Source organism: Daucus carota, chromosome 8 (assembly GCF_001625215.2).
Source record: "Daucus carota subsp. sativus chromosome 8, DH1 v3.0, whole genome shotgun sequence".
NCBI lineage: Eukaryota > Viridiplantae > Streptophyta > Magnoliopsida > Apiales > Apiaceae > Daucus > Daucus carota.
Window position 1 is genome coordinate 32,504,845 of NC_030388.2, and position 18,347 is coordinate 32,523,191.

Consider the following 18,347-nt stretch of genomic DNA (forward strand, 5'->3'; position numbering starts at 1 on the left):
ACGAAGTGTGCGTGTGTGTGTCTCTGTGTGTGTATAGGTGTACGTGCTTGGAGGAAAAGTTGGAATTGTAAAGCGAAATTGCCCATGGAATCGACGTGCTTCTGTCTCTGTGTGTTCGAGCTCTGAGAGTTTAGTGAGCATTCAATGCTTTGTTGTGCAGACAATATACAGAGTCAATTGCAGTTTAGTGCCATGAAAAATAATAATTTTATGGTTTGGTGACTGATGTTCAAAACCTTGCATCTTCATTGTTCAAACCAAAATTTTGTTTAAAATCAATATTTATTTCTACAAATCTATACAATACTATTAAAGCCGAAATATTAAAAGTTTGGCCGGTCGGTACGCGTGCTTTTATACGGACTTTTATAATTAGCGGGTTTTGTTGATAGAGGAATTTGGTGAATCAACAAACGTGAGGTTCATTGCCGGAATACGGTGTAGCGTGGTGGTGATATGACGGAAAACCGTCGTAGGATGGTAGTGTTAGGTGTTTGAGGGTGGCTGAGATCAAGGGAATATATCTTCGCTCTCGTTCTCACAACTCTCGATATCTCCCTTGATGTGCCTACGTACCCCTTTATATAGGGGATCAAGCCGTACGTAGTTCTATTGAACCAAGACTCCTAGTTTGATCAAGACTAGGACTCTTGGGGATAAGACCAACATCAAGCCGGTGACTTATCACTTAGAGTTCTACTCCAGTTAGAATTAAGCCTCGAGACAACTACCGTAGACTCCTAGTCCAAGTACATCACGGATACGGCATCATCTCCACTACGAGAGATGACACTAACCGCTACTCTTTCGTAGCATGGAGGAGACGTCCGATAGAGCCGTGACCAACTCCATGAGGTGTAGTGACGCGTCCTCACCCCTTAGTGAAGGTTCTCACTAAAGGGCAAGACAAATAAGGAGCCAAGTTACACGATCGTCTCAGTCCCCCAATGAGGGCTAACTCACTAGAATACAGGACCCAGACATATGATCGGCCTTCATGATACCCCTGAGGGCCTTCAACAATCATGATCACCTCAAGCCCCCGCACGAGGACAACCCGGCAGATAGCAGGATTGAGGATTATAGATCACGCCCGGACGTAACCTGGGAACTACCAGATGAGCCTGATAACTACCAGATGAGCCCGGCACTAGTCTTCATATCCCTCGGAAGGGTTGGTCTTCGTATCCCTCGGAAGGGTCGTCATTGAGACTCACTCATCCTCACACATAACAAATTTACCTGTGGGCGCGACCATGGAGGGCGCCCTTCTCCTTCCTTATCCTGTCTTATCATCTCTCTCCAGTAACAGAGACCATACCTTCTTTCAGACAAAGGTCTCACCTTCCGGGCTGACCCCGTGAAGGGCGCGCCCTTCCTAACCTTCATCACCTGTCTTCAGAGCTTCGAACATGACACAGCCATCCATGACACTCCTGTCCCCGCCACTCAGGGTCGCGCCCCACGGGATCGCCCCTTGGAGGGCGCCCCCTCCTTCATATTCTCATGGCCAAAACTGGCCATAACAAGTACTCCCCAGATTTTATAAGTATTGAAAATATTTATGAAATCTTCCCGACACAATCCTCCACCGGTTGTCACCTGCTTGCATATACAAGGGCGCGCCCTTAGTGAAAGGCGCGACCCCTCCCATCCGCCAGACGAATTTGAAACGATTCAGCCGTTAGAGTGGGACAGCTGGCACAACAACCCTCACCACTATAAATATCGCACCACTTCATCTCTTTCACCCATTTTCACTCACTTTCTCTCTCTCTTCGACATTCCAGCGGCGACTAAGCTTTTCTCCGGCCAATACAGCACTTTCCGGCTACCTTCTTGCGATTTTTCTCCACCAATCTCACTCTTCAACTCTCAAGGTACATTTTCATCACTTCTTTATAAGATTTCATCGAGTAAACTGCTAGATCTACTCTTATGCCTCTTCAGTTACTCGTCCGTTCTTGCTCATTTCTATGTATCTATACTTGTATGTATATGTCTTACTCGTGTTTGATCCATATTTCTCCATCAACGATGATACATATCTTGTTTGCTTAGTATAACTTAATTTAATTGAGGGCGCAGCCTTGGGTGAGGGCGCGGCCTCCAAGTACGTTCATCAACCGCACGTAGAATTAAGTTGAACTCGTAGCTATTTCCCTTTGCTCTTTCTTCAATGCTCTGTAGATAAACAACCCAGGGCGCGGCCTTCTTTTTTATGGCAGCATCCTCTAATACTCCCCAGTTACCTACCTTTGATCACGTGTTCACCTTTCTTCTTTTCTTTTGATTTTCCTTTCTTATTCATTTCCAAGGGCGCGCCTTTTATAGCTCTTTCTTTTTATTTTCAGCTGGCAGACGAGGGCGCGTCTCCTCCTTTTCACCCCTTTAGAGCATTCTTGGGTCGCTTTGGAGTTTCTGTTTCCCCTCCTGAAGTCTTCTCCCCTTCGCCTCCAAGGAGCCCTCAAAAGGTTCCTCAAGAGTTTCTAAATAAAATAAACAAGCAACTAGCGGAAGGGACTTTCTGTTCAGACATGGATTCTTCTTCCCCCCAACCTCAGGGTACTTCTCAAGCTCAACCATCTAGTCATTGGGCGCGCCCTGATGATTATGACTCTGAGATTGAGTCGTGGTTCGTGGATGCCCCTACTGCGCCCCTTAATGCTGACAAGGCCGCGCCATCATCAGCTAACCCCAGAACCGAGGCCGCGCCCTCCAAACCTGATAAGGGGAAGAACAAGGTGATTGAAACTTCATCACCTTCTCCCTCCCAGTCCCCCTCAACTCTAGACAATTCATCTGATGAGAGCGCGCCTGAGGTGATTGTCTCCTCTCCTGAGAGTTCCCCAGAAAGATATGAGCATCCAAAAATCGAAGCCTGGGAGGAGGACATATGACGGGGTACTTGAGCTTGTTTAGACCATATGATCAAAGAATTCTTTGTGACAATATATGCCTCGTCGTTTATGTTCTCTCTTGCACTAGTCTGTCCTGTTAATGCGTTTTCTGTTTTTACAGATTCTGGTTCCTGTACCTCAATATCCCCTTTATTCAGCTGCAATTTCTTTGTTTGGCGGTTCTCTTGTTCCCTACTATCTGGAGGAGACAGCCAACTGGGGACTCGACATTCAGAACCTACGCCAGTCAGTTGCTGAAGCCCGCACTAGAGGAATAACTGTAAGCATTTTCCAACTATTGCATACTGGCAGAAAGTTGCTTTGATGAATGGATGCGAAGATTGTGCTAAAAACAGAAACTAAAGTAACTGACATAACCCTTTCTGTTTCTTTCACTAGGTACGCGCTATGGTGATCATAAACCCCGGAAATCCTACTGGACAGTGCCTTAGTGAACGCAATCTGAAAGAAATAATACAGTTCTGTAACCAAGAGAAACTGGTTTTGCTCGGAGATGAAGTTTACCAACAGAATGTTTACCAAGACGACCGTCCATTTATAAGTGCAAGAAAGGTAATAACTTCTACGTATATCAGCTGAAGAGCCCCTGCACTTTTCTGTGATGCTGACAAAGCTAACAATGAACTGAAGGTTCTGATGGACATGGGTCTGCCGGTGAGCAAACAAGTCTAGCTCGTGTCGTTTCACACTGTCTCGAAAGGATACTGGGGTGAATGTGGCCAGCGAGGAGGCTATTTAGAGATGACAAACATCCCTCCAGAGGTTTGCCTCATCAAATGTTCCAAGCCGTTTCTTTTTGCCTCTGGAGAACTCGAAATAATTATTATGTAGTTTTTTTTTTTTGCAGACAGTTGATGAAATATATAAAGTTGCATCAATATCACTGAGTCCAAATGTTCCAGGGCAGATATTTGTAAGTTGCAATTGGTTGCTACTATCAAGTGAAATATTCTAAGTACGTATAATTAACGATGGATTATCCGTTTTTACAGTTAGGTGTAATGGTGAACCCTCCGAAACCTGCAGATATCTCATACGACCAGTTTATCAGGGAAAGGTAAGTAACCATTGCTGATATCAAGTTCTTAACTGCATCTGCAACGTGTGTTCGCGTCTAGTTTAGTAATCAAACGAGGCCATTCGTGCATTGTAACCATTCGGGTTCTATTGCACTTGACTGCAGCAAAGCTATTCTTGGTTCACTGAGGAAGAGAGCTCACATAATGACTGATGGCTTCAATAGCTGCAGAAATGTGGTTTGCAATTTCACAGAAGGTAAGCCTTTCCTCAAATCTGATCAAACTCAGCCTCAAATTTATCTTCATCTTCGCCTGCAATTCATGTCAGGTGCCATGTATTCCGTCCCACAAATACGTTTACCCCCGAAAGCAATTGAGGTTGCAAAAAGTTCTGGAAAAGTCCCTGATGTTTTCTACTGCCTGAAGCTCTTGGAGGCCACTGGCATTTCCACTGTCCCAGGTTCAGGGTTCGGACAGAAAGAGGGGTAACAACTTAACCGCTTTCTGGTCACAATTGTTATAATGGAAAACGCTTCATGCAAAAAATTGGGTTTCACAAAATGACACGTGTTAAGTTTTGATCGGGATGAACCCATGTATTCTCATAAATATCACCAATTAAAACATTCCACTTTAATTGCCATGTCATTTTCAAAATTTTATACTCAATTTTGTGCATGCAGCACTACTCTTTCTACGTTGAACTTTCTGACATTGTTTGCGAACAGGGTGTTTCATCTGAGGACAACAATCTTGCCAGCAGAGGAGGAAATGCCGGGGATCATGGCAAATTTCAAGAAGTTCAATGATGAGTTCATGGAGCAATACGAAGAATACAGAGGCTATTCTAGGATGTAAGGAATGAATGTTCGCTTCTGATGAATACTAAGTGCTGCATTGAGCTTGAGTTTCCTCAGCTCTAAGCAACCTACATTGTGTAAATATTTGTTTTACACCCAGAAAATATATTTATTAAATCTCGGGATGTTGTAAATATTCTGAAGAAAAATGTATTGGAATTTCGGGATGTTGACTGAAGGGTTGAGAGGAGTTTGACTTCCTTGTCGGCACAATTATCTTTATCTTCTGTCACTTGACGGCAAATTTTAATCGACGGTTGTCAGCCACTGCAAGTTGACACGGTACACTAATCCACTCTCTTTGCCGATAAACAGATGAAATTTTTTTATGAAAAAAATATAAAGACAGTCTTTTAAAATAACAGTTTTTAATTTATAATCATTATCAAATTTCAATATATATTACTCTGTCTAATCTTTTATCTAAGTCATTTGACTTTTTACACGTATTTTCGAAAAGTTTAACTACATATATGAAATTGGTATTCTTTTTAAGAAAAATTATGAATAAAGATCTTTGATGTTATATTATTATTCGAAAAAAAATTATATAAATATTAAATTTTATTATACGGTCAAAATATTTAAAATTAAGTATAGAAAGTGAAACGACTTATAGATCAGATGAGATTTTTTTTTAATCTTATAATTCAAATATACAGATACCCGAAAATCATCAAAAACTTAATTTTGAAAACTTGTAGACCAAAGATTTTCCGTTTAATCATGCTTATATTAAACGAGGATGAGAAGTGAGAAAAGGAAATAATAATAATAATAATTGAGCCTGATGACGCCAAATTTGAAGTCAAATTGGTCAAACTCATTACCATTTGACCACCGTCGGCTACTTTTCCATGCAACTTCATCTCATTTCTTCTATTACTACACTTTCTCTGTTCCCACTTCCCACACACAATTGTCTCAAAATTTCTTCTCTCATTCTCACTACTTAAATTTTACATCTGAAGCTGAAGAAAAGATGGTGTACTCCAAGAAATCAGTAAAAAAGAAAGGAGTAATTGAAGCAGAAGTGAAAAAATGGGTACTCACAAGCAGAGCTGATAACAAGCAAGAATCTGATGCAAAACATGACCAGCAACAAGAAGAAGATGAAGAAATTTGTACTACACCAACTTCCGATGAATCAAGAATTCCAAGTAGCAGATTTATTCAGTGCCCCGGGGCTCCGAGAAAGCGAAAATGTAGCTCGAAAAAGCATCAGGTTGCTAGTAAGAATGTTGTTAGCATTGAGTTCTTTAGTTCCCCGGAGCTGGAGAAACTGTTTGTGAGCTCTGTCTATCATCAGAGACCCTGATTTCATTCAGAATCAGAAAGATCCTTTGTTCATTTAGAATCGGGTTTTCTACTTTTATTTAATTTTTTATAACCGTATATTTTTCCCGCTCTTTCGGTTAAATACGATAGGGTGAGAAAGAGCTCTCTTATCCTGCAAATTAATATTCTTCAAATCTAGCTTATCTGAAGGAATTGCAGATAAAAGCTACTGGTCTGAGACTGTCGGTAATATCATGATGTATTGACATGTATCATTTGAACCATAATGTCACCCGGTTAATAAATACAATGACGAGATTTCAGTACAAAAATGTATTAAAATTTCAATTCATTTTCGTCAATAAAGTCTAATATGATCTCAATGAACTCTAAATTTTCCCTAGAACGCATATGTCCGATCTTAACACCCTTGTACTCATATATTTCTGTGAATGTATGGGATAACCACAACTCTACCTCAAATTTTTCTCAAATTTTAAACACTGCTTGATATTTTGGTCAATCTTTATACCATCTGATCATCTGATTCGATTATGGCGACAAAAACACTCTAAATTCATTTACGATGAAATCAATCAGGAAAAAAAAGAAGGGAATAATTAGTATGCTTAAAAACAAGTTTCTTTTACATATGCATGAACGATATATTTAAATTGTTTATTCCAGGATAATGAATAGGCCCCTTCATCGATAGGATGTTGGCCACATTTCTATGCAGCAAGAAACTCTAATCCCAGTACAGTATTGCTACAAGTATCTTGGATTGCAACATGTTAATTCAACTACCTTATTCACGGGGTTTAGCAACATGTTGACTCAAAGACCAGTACATTTATCACTATACGTATCTTAGATTTCAACATTATAATTCAACTACCTTATTCACGGGGCATAGCAACATGTTGACTACTTTATTCACGGGGTTTAATTATTTTACAAAGGCAATTACCTTAGAGTCTGGGACACTCTTATTTACAACTTTGAGATCAAGCCATCATGGCATGCCTTTGCTACTAGAACGTCGTCTTTCAGATCTGAGTCACTTGAGCTTGCTGGAGGCACATCAACTGCTGGTGAGCGATTGAAGAATCCATGCGGCTGAGAACAAAATATATTCAATAACTTAGTACTCCTTTTGAAACTATATTATATATAAACATTCGGTATTTCTTACATAAGCAGCTAAATGTAGAGGTCATCGTCATTACGCATATATATGGCATAACTTGTATTTCGTTGGCCTTAGATGCCAGGCAATTATTAACTCAAACTAATTCTATTCAGGATTTCAACAATTCTAAAGGAGAGAGAACAGTTCGATACCAGGAGCATAAAACCAATGCGATCCACAGGCATCACAGGCCAGTCTTCCAGACGAGGCACATGTGTCACTCCAAATACATACCTAATAATACAAGAGAAAAAAAATTATGTGCAAGATACATATGTACAAGTTAAATCAGTATATAGGAAATCCTTGCACTTTTTTATCTTCGTTTCCTTCATTTCTAATCATTCTTCATTTGTATTTTCAGCGAAGGAAGTATAGTGTATTTGTGTGTTTGTATGTGAGCGCACGCTTGTGGTTGACCGGTTGGGGTTGTGAATGGATGACTGAAGGTTAAATGGAATTTTTTTGAAAGTGTCGCAATATAATATGCTAGCTTGCTAAGATTGTTTAGATTTAACATTCTCAACCACTCGATTTCAAATAATTATTCAAACAGTCAAGAACACTATATAGCAATTTCAGAGGAACAAAATATAATTATACATACCAAAGAACTACATCAGTTTCTTCCAGGGACCGGTTTTGCTTAACCCAAGTAGCCAATCCCTCACCAACACGTGGATTCTGATTCGGAAACTCTCCACCAGGAAACATCTCATCGCGTGAATAAGGGGTGACCCAGAGGTTATGCTTCAGAAAAGCAGCTCTTCTCAAGAATTTTGCCTCCGCACCAGCTAATGGCAAACAGTTGGATCCTGGTAGTAACTTGTAACCAGTTAGCTGCCCAGTCCGATTGACAGTTCTGGTATTCCTGATCTGAATTATGGAGAACAGATATAAATCACACTCATCATACGCCTGATACAAAGATCAACAATAATCGCCAGAGAGCATCTAAAAAGTTACAGGGCTACAACATCCCTAATATTTCGTAAGATTAAAAAGGAAAATGTCAAAATACCGTCTTTTTAAATCAAGAGGCAAGAGTACTAGGGGCGGGCAAAAAATTGAGGGTCGTGTGCGAGATTAAAATATCAGGCCCTTAATTTTTACTTTAGTATAAATTTAAATAATTTTACAAAATAAATTGAACTATCAAAACACATTCTAAATTGAAAGCATACTCATAAGATTCTCTTCTTGCAAATTCAGCAACATAATTATGACAACACTTTCAATATGCATAACTTATGACTTCTCTATATATAGACACACACACGGAGTTATAAATTTGGGGCACTTTAGTTTCGGGGGCCCTATGCAGTCGCTCACTCCGCACTGCCCCTGAAGAATGCCTATTTTCGAAATTCTTGCCAAATTACCTCCTCAATATGGTTTTAAGGAATAGGTTCTCAGGGGATACGCTTTCAGGAAATGGGTATCCAACGACAATATTGTGTTTTTCCGATTGTACGAAGGTGCGATATTAGGGTCTGATTATCTGCTAATCATTCAGGACTGGGATATGACTAAATCTTTTTAAGTAAATAAACAAGTTCAGGAACAGATTATCAGGGGATACACTTTCCACCAAAATGGGTATTTAATTAAAATATTGTTTTTTTCGGATTTTATGAAGGTGTGATAGGCTTTCCGGGACTGCGTATCTGCTGAGTGCTGATATGATTTAAGGACTAGGATATGACTAAATAACAAGTTCCTCTAAAAAGAATTAAGAACAAAATATTCTTTTTGGCATAATCAGATAAGAAACAGAAATCCCAACCAATTTTAAAATATTTATTGATAAAAGAGCAAGTTTCCGCGAGAAAAATATTGTTAAAAAAATATTAAAACATTATTTTTTGGGATACCCATATGATGAATGGTTATTCAAGTCAAATGGTCCAAAATATATGGTATTTTTGGCCATCACCCAAAAGATAAACATGCACATAAAAAGACCCAATATATAATAACTTTTGAATAAAGGAGCAAGAAGTCTTACAACCCAGTGTCGGGCAGATAAAAAATTACAATCACGCATTGCTTCTTCTTCTGATTTCAGCAATTTCTCCTCAGCGTAAAATGCATTATTATGAACATTGTTCTCACCTGGTTCTTCAACAATCACATTCACCTCAACAACCTGAAAACCAAAAAATAAACATTGTTATGATCAAAATAATATTTTGTACATCAAGAAGTAAGATATTTCACATCTGTTGCAGTAATAATACATGGTTGTGAAGACTGAGGTCAGGGGTACACATTCTTTAAAATGAGACATGAAAGTACTTTGGGGGTAGTATATCCTGGATAAAGAGAACACCAGGCACGCATGAAGAAAACCCCCCATAAAAAAATATTGTTAAACTATATGAACAAAATATTTAGTAATTAGTAATTACTATAGACATAGTGCAGGAAATGAGTTTTGGGGGTGAGAAGGCTAGATAGGTTTATCATCAAGACCAAGAATAGAAAGTAATGATAGAGTAATCCTGCATTCCTGTGTTCATCAAGAATCCTATGTAGGCCATTATAATTGCAAGTCTCTTTCAAAAGACAGGTTATAGTACGAACCTGATTATGTGCTTCACCAGGCTTACAATCTACAGCCATATCCATACGAGCAACAAAAAAGTGTTGATGAACCGGTGCATATAATCCAGGCGCTATTGTTGTCCCATATTTACGCACTTCTCCTGGTTGCAGGGCGCCTAGGCTGAGAATTCCGGTGAGCTTTACCTCTGCTTCAATCTTTCCATCCTGTAATATATGATTCAAAATATTATAACTTAAGCATAGTAAACTTTGATTAAGCCACTAGCATGCACTTGTTCAATGTTCTTATTTAGCACTCAGGTAGAGAAACAGCTACATAGTGAAGCTGGCATGCTTACAGAACAAATAAAGTAATAGTTATATTTACAAGGCAACAACGGCAACACTTTTACCTGATAAAAATGCCAGAAGAAACCATACTCATAATTCGCCACAGTACAAATAAAAGACACAGTTAATCGTCTTGATCTGCGAACTTCAGCTAAACCGGTTCTCCAATCTTGGTGTTTCCATAAGATCCCGTGATCCTCTTCATGCAGGCAAACACAGTTTTCTATAGTTTCCACGCCACCAGTGAAATTTGTGAAGTGTGCATCGAAGTATTTGATAAATCCTATACAATCGCAACCCTGTACTAAAAATTGTAAGAAGGACCATCTTCATGTGAACTGGAACTGTAGATAATGTATTTGGTATCTCGTGAAAAAATGATGCTAGAAATTAAGCAAAGACAATAATGAGTGCCTGTACCTTTTTAAGAGAATGGGCATTTTTGCCAAGCCCATCCTCTCCCGCATCGAATGCATTTTTCCTATAATGTGGATCATTAGGATCCCCATAAGGAACCACCATCTCAACAAAACTTAATCTATGAGCAACAGGTCTCCGGCCTCGGCTACCATCAACGTATGCAACAGAGTAAATCACTAAACCCTCTCTAGGTGTAAATCCAATACGAAAATTCCACTGTCAAAGAATATGATAATGGAAAGATGAGTAATAGAAGATGTTGACTCTTATGAATTCTCTAATGGAAAGAAAGATAACCTTCTGCCACTCGACAAAGTGGCCATCGACACGGAAGCTTGGACCTTCAGGCTGGACGATATTTAGAGGTTTCACGTCGCTTCTATCAACACCTCCTCTTGATTCAGCAGCAGCATAATTTCTCAATGGATCAGCTGGTGGTAGAGGAATAAGTTTACGGTCAACAAACTCTACCACAATCATGTTCTGCATATCAACTAAGACATGAATTCCTTCAACTGGGCGTGCATAGCCATTTTCCAATGTGCAGTCACTTTCTGTTCTACAGAAGATTAGTGGCTTAGCAAGTCTGCGATTCGGTGCATCGGCTTCACTATGGTAACCAGCACACCTAGAAAAGAAAGTATGCATTTTAGAGCATTGTTTTTTAACGTGTAATATTTGTTTCAAGAACACATTAATATGGGGATAAATGTGGAACATTATCATAAGAGAATCATACTCCCTCCGTCCCCTCCAATTCTTATCATTTAGAGTGGAGTGCTCGGCACGCATTTAAAGGCTCATCTAAAATATAGTTCTATAACTTATTTTTAAAATTTTCTTTTTCTGAATAAAAGTTTAATGTTTAGATTTTTATTCAGGGAAAAAAAATTATAAAAATAAGTTATGGAACTATATTTTATATGAATATTGAAATGCGTGCCGAGCATCCCATTTCAAATGATAAGAATTGGAGGGGACGGAGGGAGTAATACTTACCATGGGTCTACCATCACAAGATCCATGTCCTCGATACCCCTTCTCTTCATTGCCTCTTGAAATGGAGGAAATTCCTTTACAATGGCTTCACATTCAGCGTATTCCATAGCATCCTATTGTTGCAATTTTGAGAAACAGACAGGCCTTTAATTCAAATATTTTATGTTTGCGGTATAAGGAATTTTGGATATGCAGTGGTAATTGCATCATACTTTACGAATGCACTAACACCCTAACAGTTATAGACACTCTTAGGTGATTCTTGGAAAAGATAAACCTAATGACATACAGTCTACCGCAGCCGTATTGAATGAAGTCGTACCATAGGAGGCTGTACATCAGGCACAACTTTGGAAGAAATTACTTTGCCTCTGTGATGGCCACCTCTAGTCACAGCATGAACTTCCAATAATTCCACAATCCATATGCTTGTCTCGTTCGATTTTTTGTTGTAAACAACAAGTCTAGCTTGCCTTGGAGGAAGTTTAGTAGGAAGTACAGGTCCACCTTTCGTCCTGGGCAGCAATGATGGTTGAAAAGGAGGAAAAAAATAAGCATCTGCTAATGCAACCACATGCTTATCTGGTTCAACGAGAGCCACTTCCACAAACCGCATACTATCTCTCACCTAAACAGTAATACAGTTTTATCACACCATTAAATATTTTTCTGTTTCAATCAGAACATTATCATATGTGAGCATATGCGGCAAACCTCTGGAGTTGCTCCAGCAGCCCTGACAGTTGCCACAGCCACTGATATCTCAGCCGCTGCTAAAGGCTCCAACGGATGTCGAGTTTGAGCCCTGAACAGGCTTGCAATTCCTGGAGCAAACAAAAATCAAATTCAATATACCATATAACCAATAGTACAATAACAGCCAAGTCCTATATCGCTTCTTACTATCAAACAACTCTGTTATTCTAGCGGAATGACTGAACTGGTTGAATATATTGGCTTGTCAAAAGGCTAATTTACAAATTTTCTGCATATTAGAGAACTTACTATTCACTAATGTCTCAACTACTTCAAAAAAAATAGCATGTCACAACATGACAAGTCAGAGTAAAATGTACTCCCTCCATCCCATTTTAAGTGTCCACTTTGCAAATTTCACACATATTAAGAAATAATTAATATCATGTTTTGATCATTATCTTCCACAACTAATCACCTTAGTTTTCATAACATATTGATTATGCACCTCATTAATTACTATGTATTTAGACCTTTTTTCATTTCAAATTACACTATACATTCATAATCTCTCTAAATACATTTATGAGGGGCTTGTTGGTTGTATTTAATTCTATATTGGAAATAGTATAAAGTTTACATAGATTAAAGAGTATGACACATATTTTGGGATATTTTTTTTTGGCAAAATGGACACTTAAAATGGGATGGAGGGAGTAATATCGAACCACTGAACTTGGATAAGCCCAGCTGCTTTTACTTATTTACAAAAAATTCTAGTTATATACCAACATATAACATCTCAGAATTCAATAACATACACTAAATATGAACTGAATTACTTATGGATCATACAACATACTGAATGCATTTATCACATTTCGAACACAGCACAAATTAAACTAAATTTATACATTCCAAATTCACAACTGTAATTTATTTAAGCAATACAAACTACGGTATACATGTCTGTCAGAGAGAGGGGGGGGAGGGGGGAGAGAGAGGGGGAGAGGGAGAGGGAGAGGGAGAGGGAGGGAGACAGAGAGAGAGAGGGAGAGGGAGGGAGGGAGAGAGAGAGAGAGAGAGAGAGAGAGAGAGACCTTTGGTGGAAGTAGAAGTAGAAGAAGGTTGAGAGATGGAATCAACAGGACGAATCAAAGCAGAAGCCAATGAAGTTCGGGTGCTGAGCTGGATCTGATCGCCGGCGATCGAATCGGCGGCGAGGGGCTTCGCCTTTTGTGTAGCTGATGATGCCATAACTCAACTTCACAGTAAGCTCCGTACTGTTTCCTGTGAACAAAATATACTCCCTCTGTCCCGGTCAATTGTATACGTTTCTTTTTCACTGCTCGACACGCTTTTTAAGGCTCTTATAAAACATAGTTCCACAACTTATTTTTAAGATTTTCTTTTTTTGTATAAAAATATAAATGTTATACTTTTATACAAAAAAAGAAAATCTTAAAAATAATTTACAGAACTATACTATATTGAAGCATTAAAGTCCGTGCCGCGCCCCCGTCCCCCAATGTATACTATTGACTGGGACGGAGGGAGTATTAAAGTAGATTTTACTATTGCGCAAAGCAAGGTTAACTCATTTACTTCTTGTCTTAATTCTCTTTTTGGCTAATTTTGTCTGGATTATTTGAGATATGAAATCAAGCCATATTTTGTAGTTTTTAAATTTTGAAGTTTATTTTGCCATAAGCAAAAAATTATGTTTGAAATTTTATAATTTAGATCATTTTTAAGTTCAAAAAGACAATCACACCCATAAATCTGCCTCAATTGCCACGCAGAAGGACGAATAGTTGGATCAAGTTCTTGGAAGGATAAAATTATGCATACACTGCTCACCACTCCAGCCAATCATATTGTGCCGCTACACATAATAAAAAAATTGATATTTTAATCACTTTTATTTTTATAGTTAACTATTTTTATTCTCGAAATTAAAGAAGATATATATTTCATCATTTTGTATTTTCAGTCCCAGTTCAACACAAGTCACAATTACATCTTTTTATGCTTTTTCATCCTCGATTTGATCAAATGGAGTCGTATTTATACTTTTCTCTTCAATATTTTTCTCAACAATTTCACAAATTTTTTTTTTTTTTGAAACCTCACAAATTTATGAAGTCCACCTGTTTTTGCATAATTTTCCAAAATATTCTCTCTTTTTTTTCCCTTGTTTTTAGCACTGAATATTTATTTCTCTTTGAAAAAAGACTTTTACTTTGAATGAATAGATAAAAAATAAGATAAATGATCATAAACCATCAAACAACGATCTTCGAACAATACTTGTCTCGACAATCATGTTCTTATATAAACAATCATATTTTTTCTCTTTAAAATCTTTGACAGATCAAATATTATAGAACTGAAGATGCATCATTGTTTACAGATGGTGTGTATTCGGTCAATTCTAAATCGACCGAATCTAAGACCGAAAACTGAAATTTCATATTTTTCTAAACAAAATCGAATAAAAATTTTATTATAGACCGGATCAGATCGGAATGAAGGACCAAATTTGCCCAAAAGAACCGAATTTATTTTTAAAAAAGAAAATTATATTATTGATAAAGCTAAATTCAAAATTTATTTTTAGAATATAATATTAGTTAATCACCACCACTTCACCAAAACTAGATATATTAATATATATTATAATTTTAACTTACAGGATATATATTAAATATATATATACAATATAAATATAAATATAAATTAGTATTATATACTATTTGGATTGTATCGAAATATTTTTTAGAGACAAGATCAAAACAAATTTTATTTTAATCTATTCGATGCGAATGAAATAGACCGAATCTTCACAAAATTAAAGACCCCAACGAACCAAATTCGCGTGATTCGGTTTTGCCTTTGGGTTCTGATTCGATAGGCAACTGTCGTTACATATCATGGGTGGTGGGCTGGTGGGTATTGTTCCTAAATTATTTTGGACCCAACTTGAAGAACGGGTGCTTGTCACTCAGAATCTGACCGCTCACTTTGAATCTGACAAACAACATAAATCAGTAATTTAAATGGTTTTCTTTGGAAAAATTTTAATGTGTAATAATTTAATCTTAATAAAGTTATTTGTATCATAACATGATATCTTTTTCTTGATTTATAAATTTAAATTACCAAACACTCAATTTACTTATAACTAAAATTATTCAAACACATTTAACAACTTATAATTATCACTCGAAGTCGTTTGAGTAGAGCTGTAATTCGAGTCGGGCGGCTCGCGAGCTCGCCCGGCTCGAACTCGTTTAACTAGGCTCGACTCGGCTCGTTTAGTTAAACGAGCCGAGCTCGGGCAAAGGTTCCGGCTCATTTAATTAAACGAGCCGGCTCGGCTCGTGAAATTAAACGAGCCGAATTCGGGTAGAGATTTAGGCTCGATTAAGTGTAAAATTAGACGAGCCGGCTCGGCTCGGCTCAATTAACTTCGGCTCGAATTACGCCTGGCTCGAAACCCGGTTCGCTCGGCCCGAATTACACCCCCTACGTTTGAGTACAAAATTTGTTAGGCAATCTCTATAATTTTCAATTATAATATATATTATATTATATTTAGTTACAATAAAATTGTTTGATTATAAATGCCGTTAAATAATATTGTCAAGAAGATTCCTGGGTTATGTCAATATTATTCTATTAATCACAAATTATCTGTCAGAATAAAAAACAATAAACCCCGACAAAACTCGCCCTTGCGGCAGTCTAATCTTCAAATAATGTGTCCTTAAGCATACAATTGATAGTTACAATTAAATTTAATCAGATTACGACAGGATCAAGCTTCTGCATGCTCCAGTAGTCCAGTTGAATAGTAGATCGGAGATTTGTTAATGTGGGTAGGTTTGGATTCACACATCAATCTTCTGAAATCCAAATATAAAATCCTTTAATCTTGATTTGGACATTAATTAGCTTGTTGACCATTGGCATAAAAAAACATTAATAAATAAGTTATCACCGGGGATCCTCCGGAAATATATCTCGAAAATCGTTTTAAATACTTCTTCCGTCTTATTTTAGTTGTCACATTTTTATTTTTTTTGGTCAAATTAACTAAATTTTGATCAAAAATTATGAATCGATCTTTTATTATTTTAAAAAACTGAAAATTCCATCTTAAAGTAGATTAATTTGTGTGGTTCATATACATACATGCCGAATTCACAGATTACGACAAAGATCAAGTGCCTGCACGCTGTAGCATCACAGATTTGTTAATGTGGGTAGGTTAGGATTAAGTAATTAACATATCTATCTTTCTGAAATCTAATAATTAAATTAATCAATCTTGACTTATAGCCTGTGTGATCATCGTTTAGCAAGGAGATCAGAAGCATTACTCAAGTCTGTTCTTATTCTCGACGCCATCGATGCACATTGCAGTTGGTCTCTTTCTTTATCATCATCATCAACAATTTTTATAACGTTTTGATTTTTGACACACGTAATTGGACCATAAGTAATTTACATCAACTTGATTACTTTTTATCTCAAATCCGCTATACTTCATAAAAATTCAAAATCACATGCAATGCAATGAACTCCAAAAATTATTGTTTCACTAATTCTTTTTAATCATGACCATTTCTCAGATAAAAAATGATTAATGCACAAAATTAGATATAAATTCTTTTCATAGGTTAAGTTTTGGTTGGAATGAACCCCTAATAGTATTATTAAAATATCTGCATCAATTTTGTTCCCGTCGAGTTGATGAATATTTTGTTGGCCGATATGTCTTAATAAAATCTCCCCACAAAAACTGCCGTCTGATAACATCTATTTTCCTACAAACACCTTTAGGGGTCGTTTGGTTGGGGCTTCTCTGGTATCAGGTATGGGTTTTGTTCATTCCAAACCCATACCTGATGTTTGGTTGAAAATTTTCTTTTATCAATCCCATTCCTCAAACCCACAAGGTATGAGATTTTCATACCCAAGGGGGGAGGTGGATATGAAACATGGGTTTCTGGAATCAAATTCCTTTTCTTTTATTTCATTACTATTTATATCATTTCATGTAAATTATTAATACAAAATGAATTAATGACTCAAAAATGTATATAAATATTAATTTAATGATATTTTAAATTAATTACAACTAATAACTAATAAATATTATAATTCAATCATATTTATTCCACCACTCAACCAAACACCTGATATCAGAAATGATACCTCAAACCCATACCATCTTAACCCGATTCCTCATTCCAACCCCATACCCCCTCTCCAACCAAACGACCCCTTAGGGATCTTATGAATGCCCAACCAATAATTTGGAATACTATCTAGGCAAGCTTTTAGCAGAATCATCCTTCCAACCTCATTCAAAGACTTGCATTTCTAACCTGCTAATTTGCCCTCAATCTTGTTGATTAGGGGAGTCCAGAAATCAGACTTGGAGGGAGATCTACCAATCTATGCACCAAGGTAGGGAAAAGGGATCCTCCCCACTTTGCATCCCAGAAAAGTTGCAGATTCACTCAAAGCTGCATGGTCGTTCTTGGCATTGTAAATAAAACCCTTACCAAAATTTATTTTTAATCCAGAGATTATCTAAGAAGAGGACCGTATCATCCGCATATTGCAGATGAGTAATTGGTTCTAATCCTGGAGCAACTTCGATTCCATCAATCAAACCAGGCCTCGAGGATTCCGAAAGCAGCCAGTGCAGCACTTCTCCAATCAAAATAAATAGATTAGAAATATGTTATAATTATGATAAAAAAAACCTATTAAAACATGTAACAAAATTAAAAATCGAGCAAACAAGCTCAAATACCAATGACTAAAACATTGTTTCAGTTTTAATTGTCTAATTAGCTTAACTTATAATTTTTTCTATTATATATATGCTGATATTTAATTTTATTTCATAGATAATTTTATCATAGGATAATATTTATTTTTTAATTAAAATTTATTTGTTTATATAATTAATAACATGTTTGATTAATATTTTTCTGGTTATATTAAAAAGAAATATTTATTTAAATAAGTTTCTAATATTTAAGCC

The 18,347-nt window shown here is 37.1% G+C and overlaps 1 protein-coding gene and 1 pseudogene across 1 annotated transcript; one reads left to right on the top strand and one right to left on the bottom strand.

The window, feature by feature from the left end:
• Window positions 1-2,929: 2,929 nt before the first annotated feature.
• Window positions 2,930-5,910, top strand: LOC108198903 (glutamate--glyoxylate aminotransferase 2-like; annotated as a pseudogene).
• Window positions 5,911-6,678: 768 nt separating this feature from the next.
• LOC108199578 (amine oxidase [copper-containing] zeta, peroxisomal) lies at window positions 6,679-13,621 on the bottom strand. The gene is made up of 12 exons (XM_017367463.2): window positions 13,384-13,621; window positions 12,302-12,411; window positions 11,910-12,215; window positions 11,588-11,700; window positions 10,886-11,216; window positions 10,589-10,804; window positions 10,231-10,467; window positions 9,857-10,042; window positions 9,279-9,419; window positions 7,878-8,146; window positions 7,423-7,504; window positions 6,679-7,197 (listed from the first exon to the last, which is right to left on the bottom strand). Exons 1-12 carry the CDS (start codon window positions 13,538-13,540, stop codon window positions 7,072-7,074), a joined length of 2,274 nt encoding a protein of 757 aa, XP_017222952.1. The 5' UTR covers window positions 13,541-13,621; the 3' UTR covers window positions 6,679-7,071.
• Window positions 13,622-18,347: the final 4,726 nt, after the last annotated feature.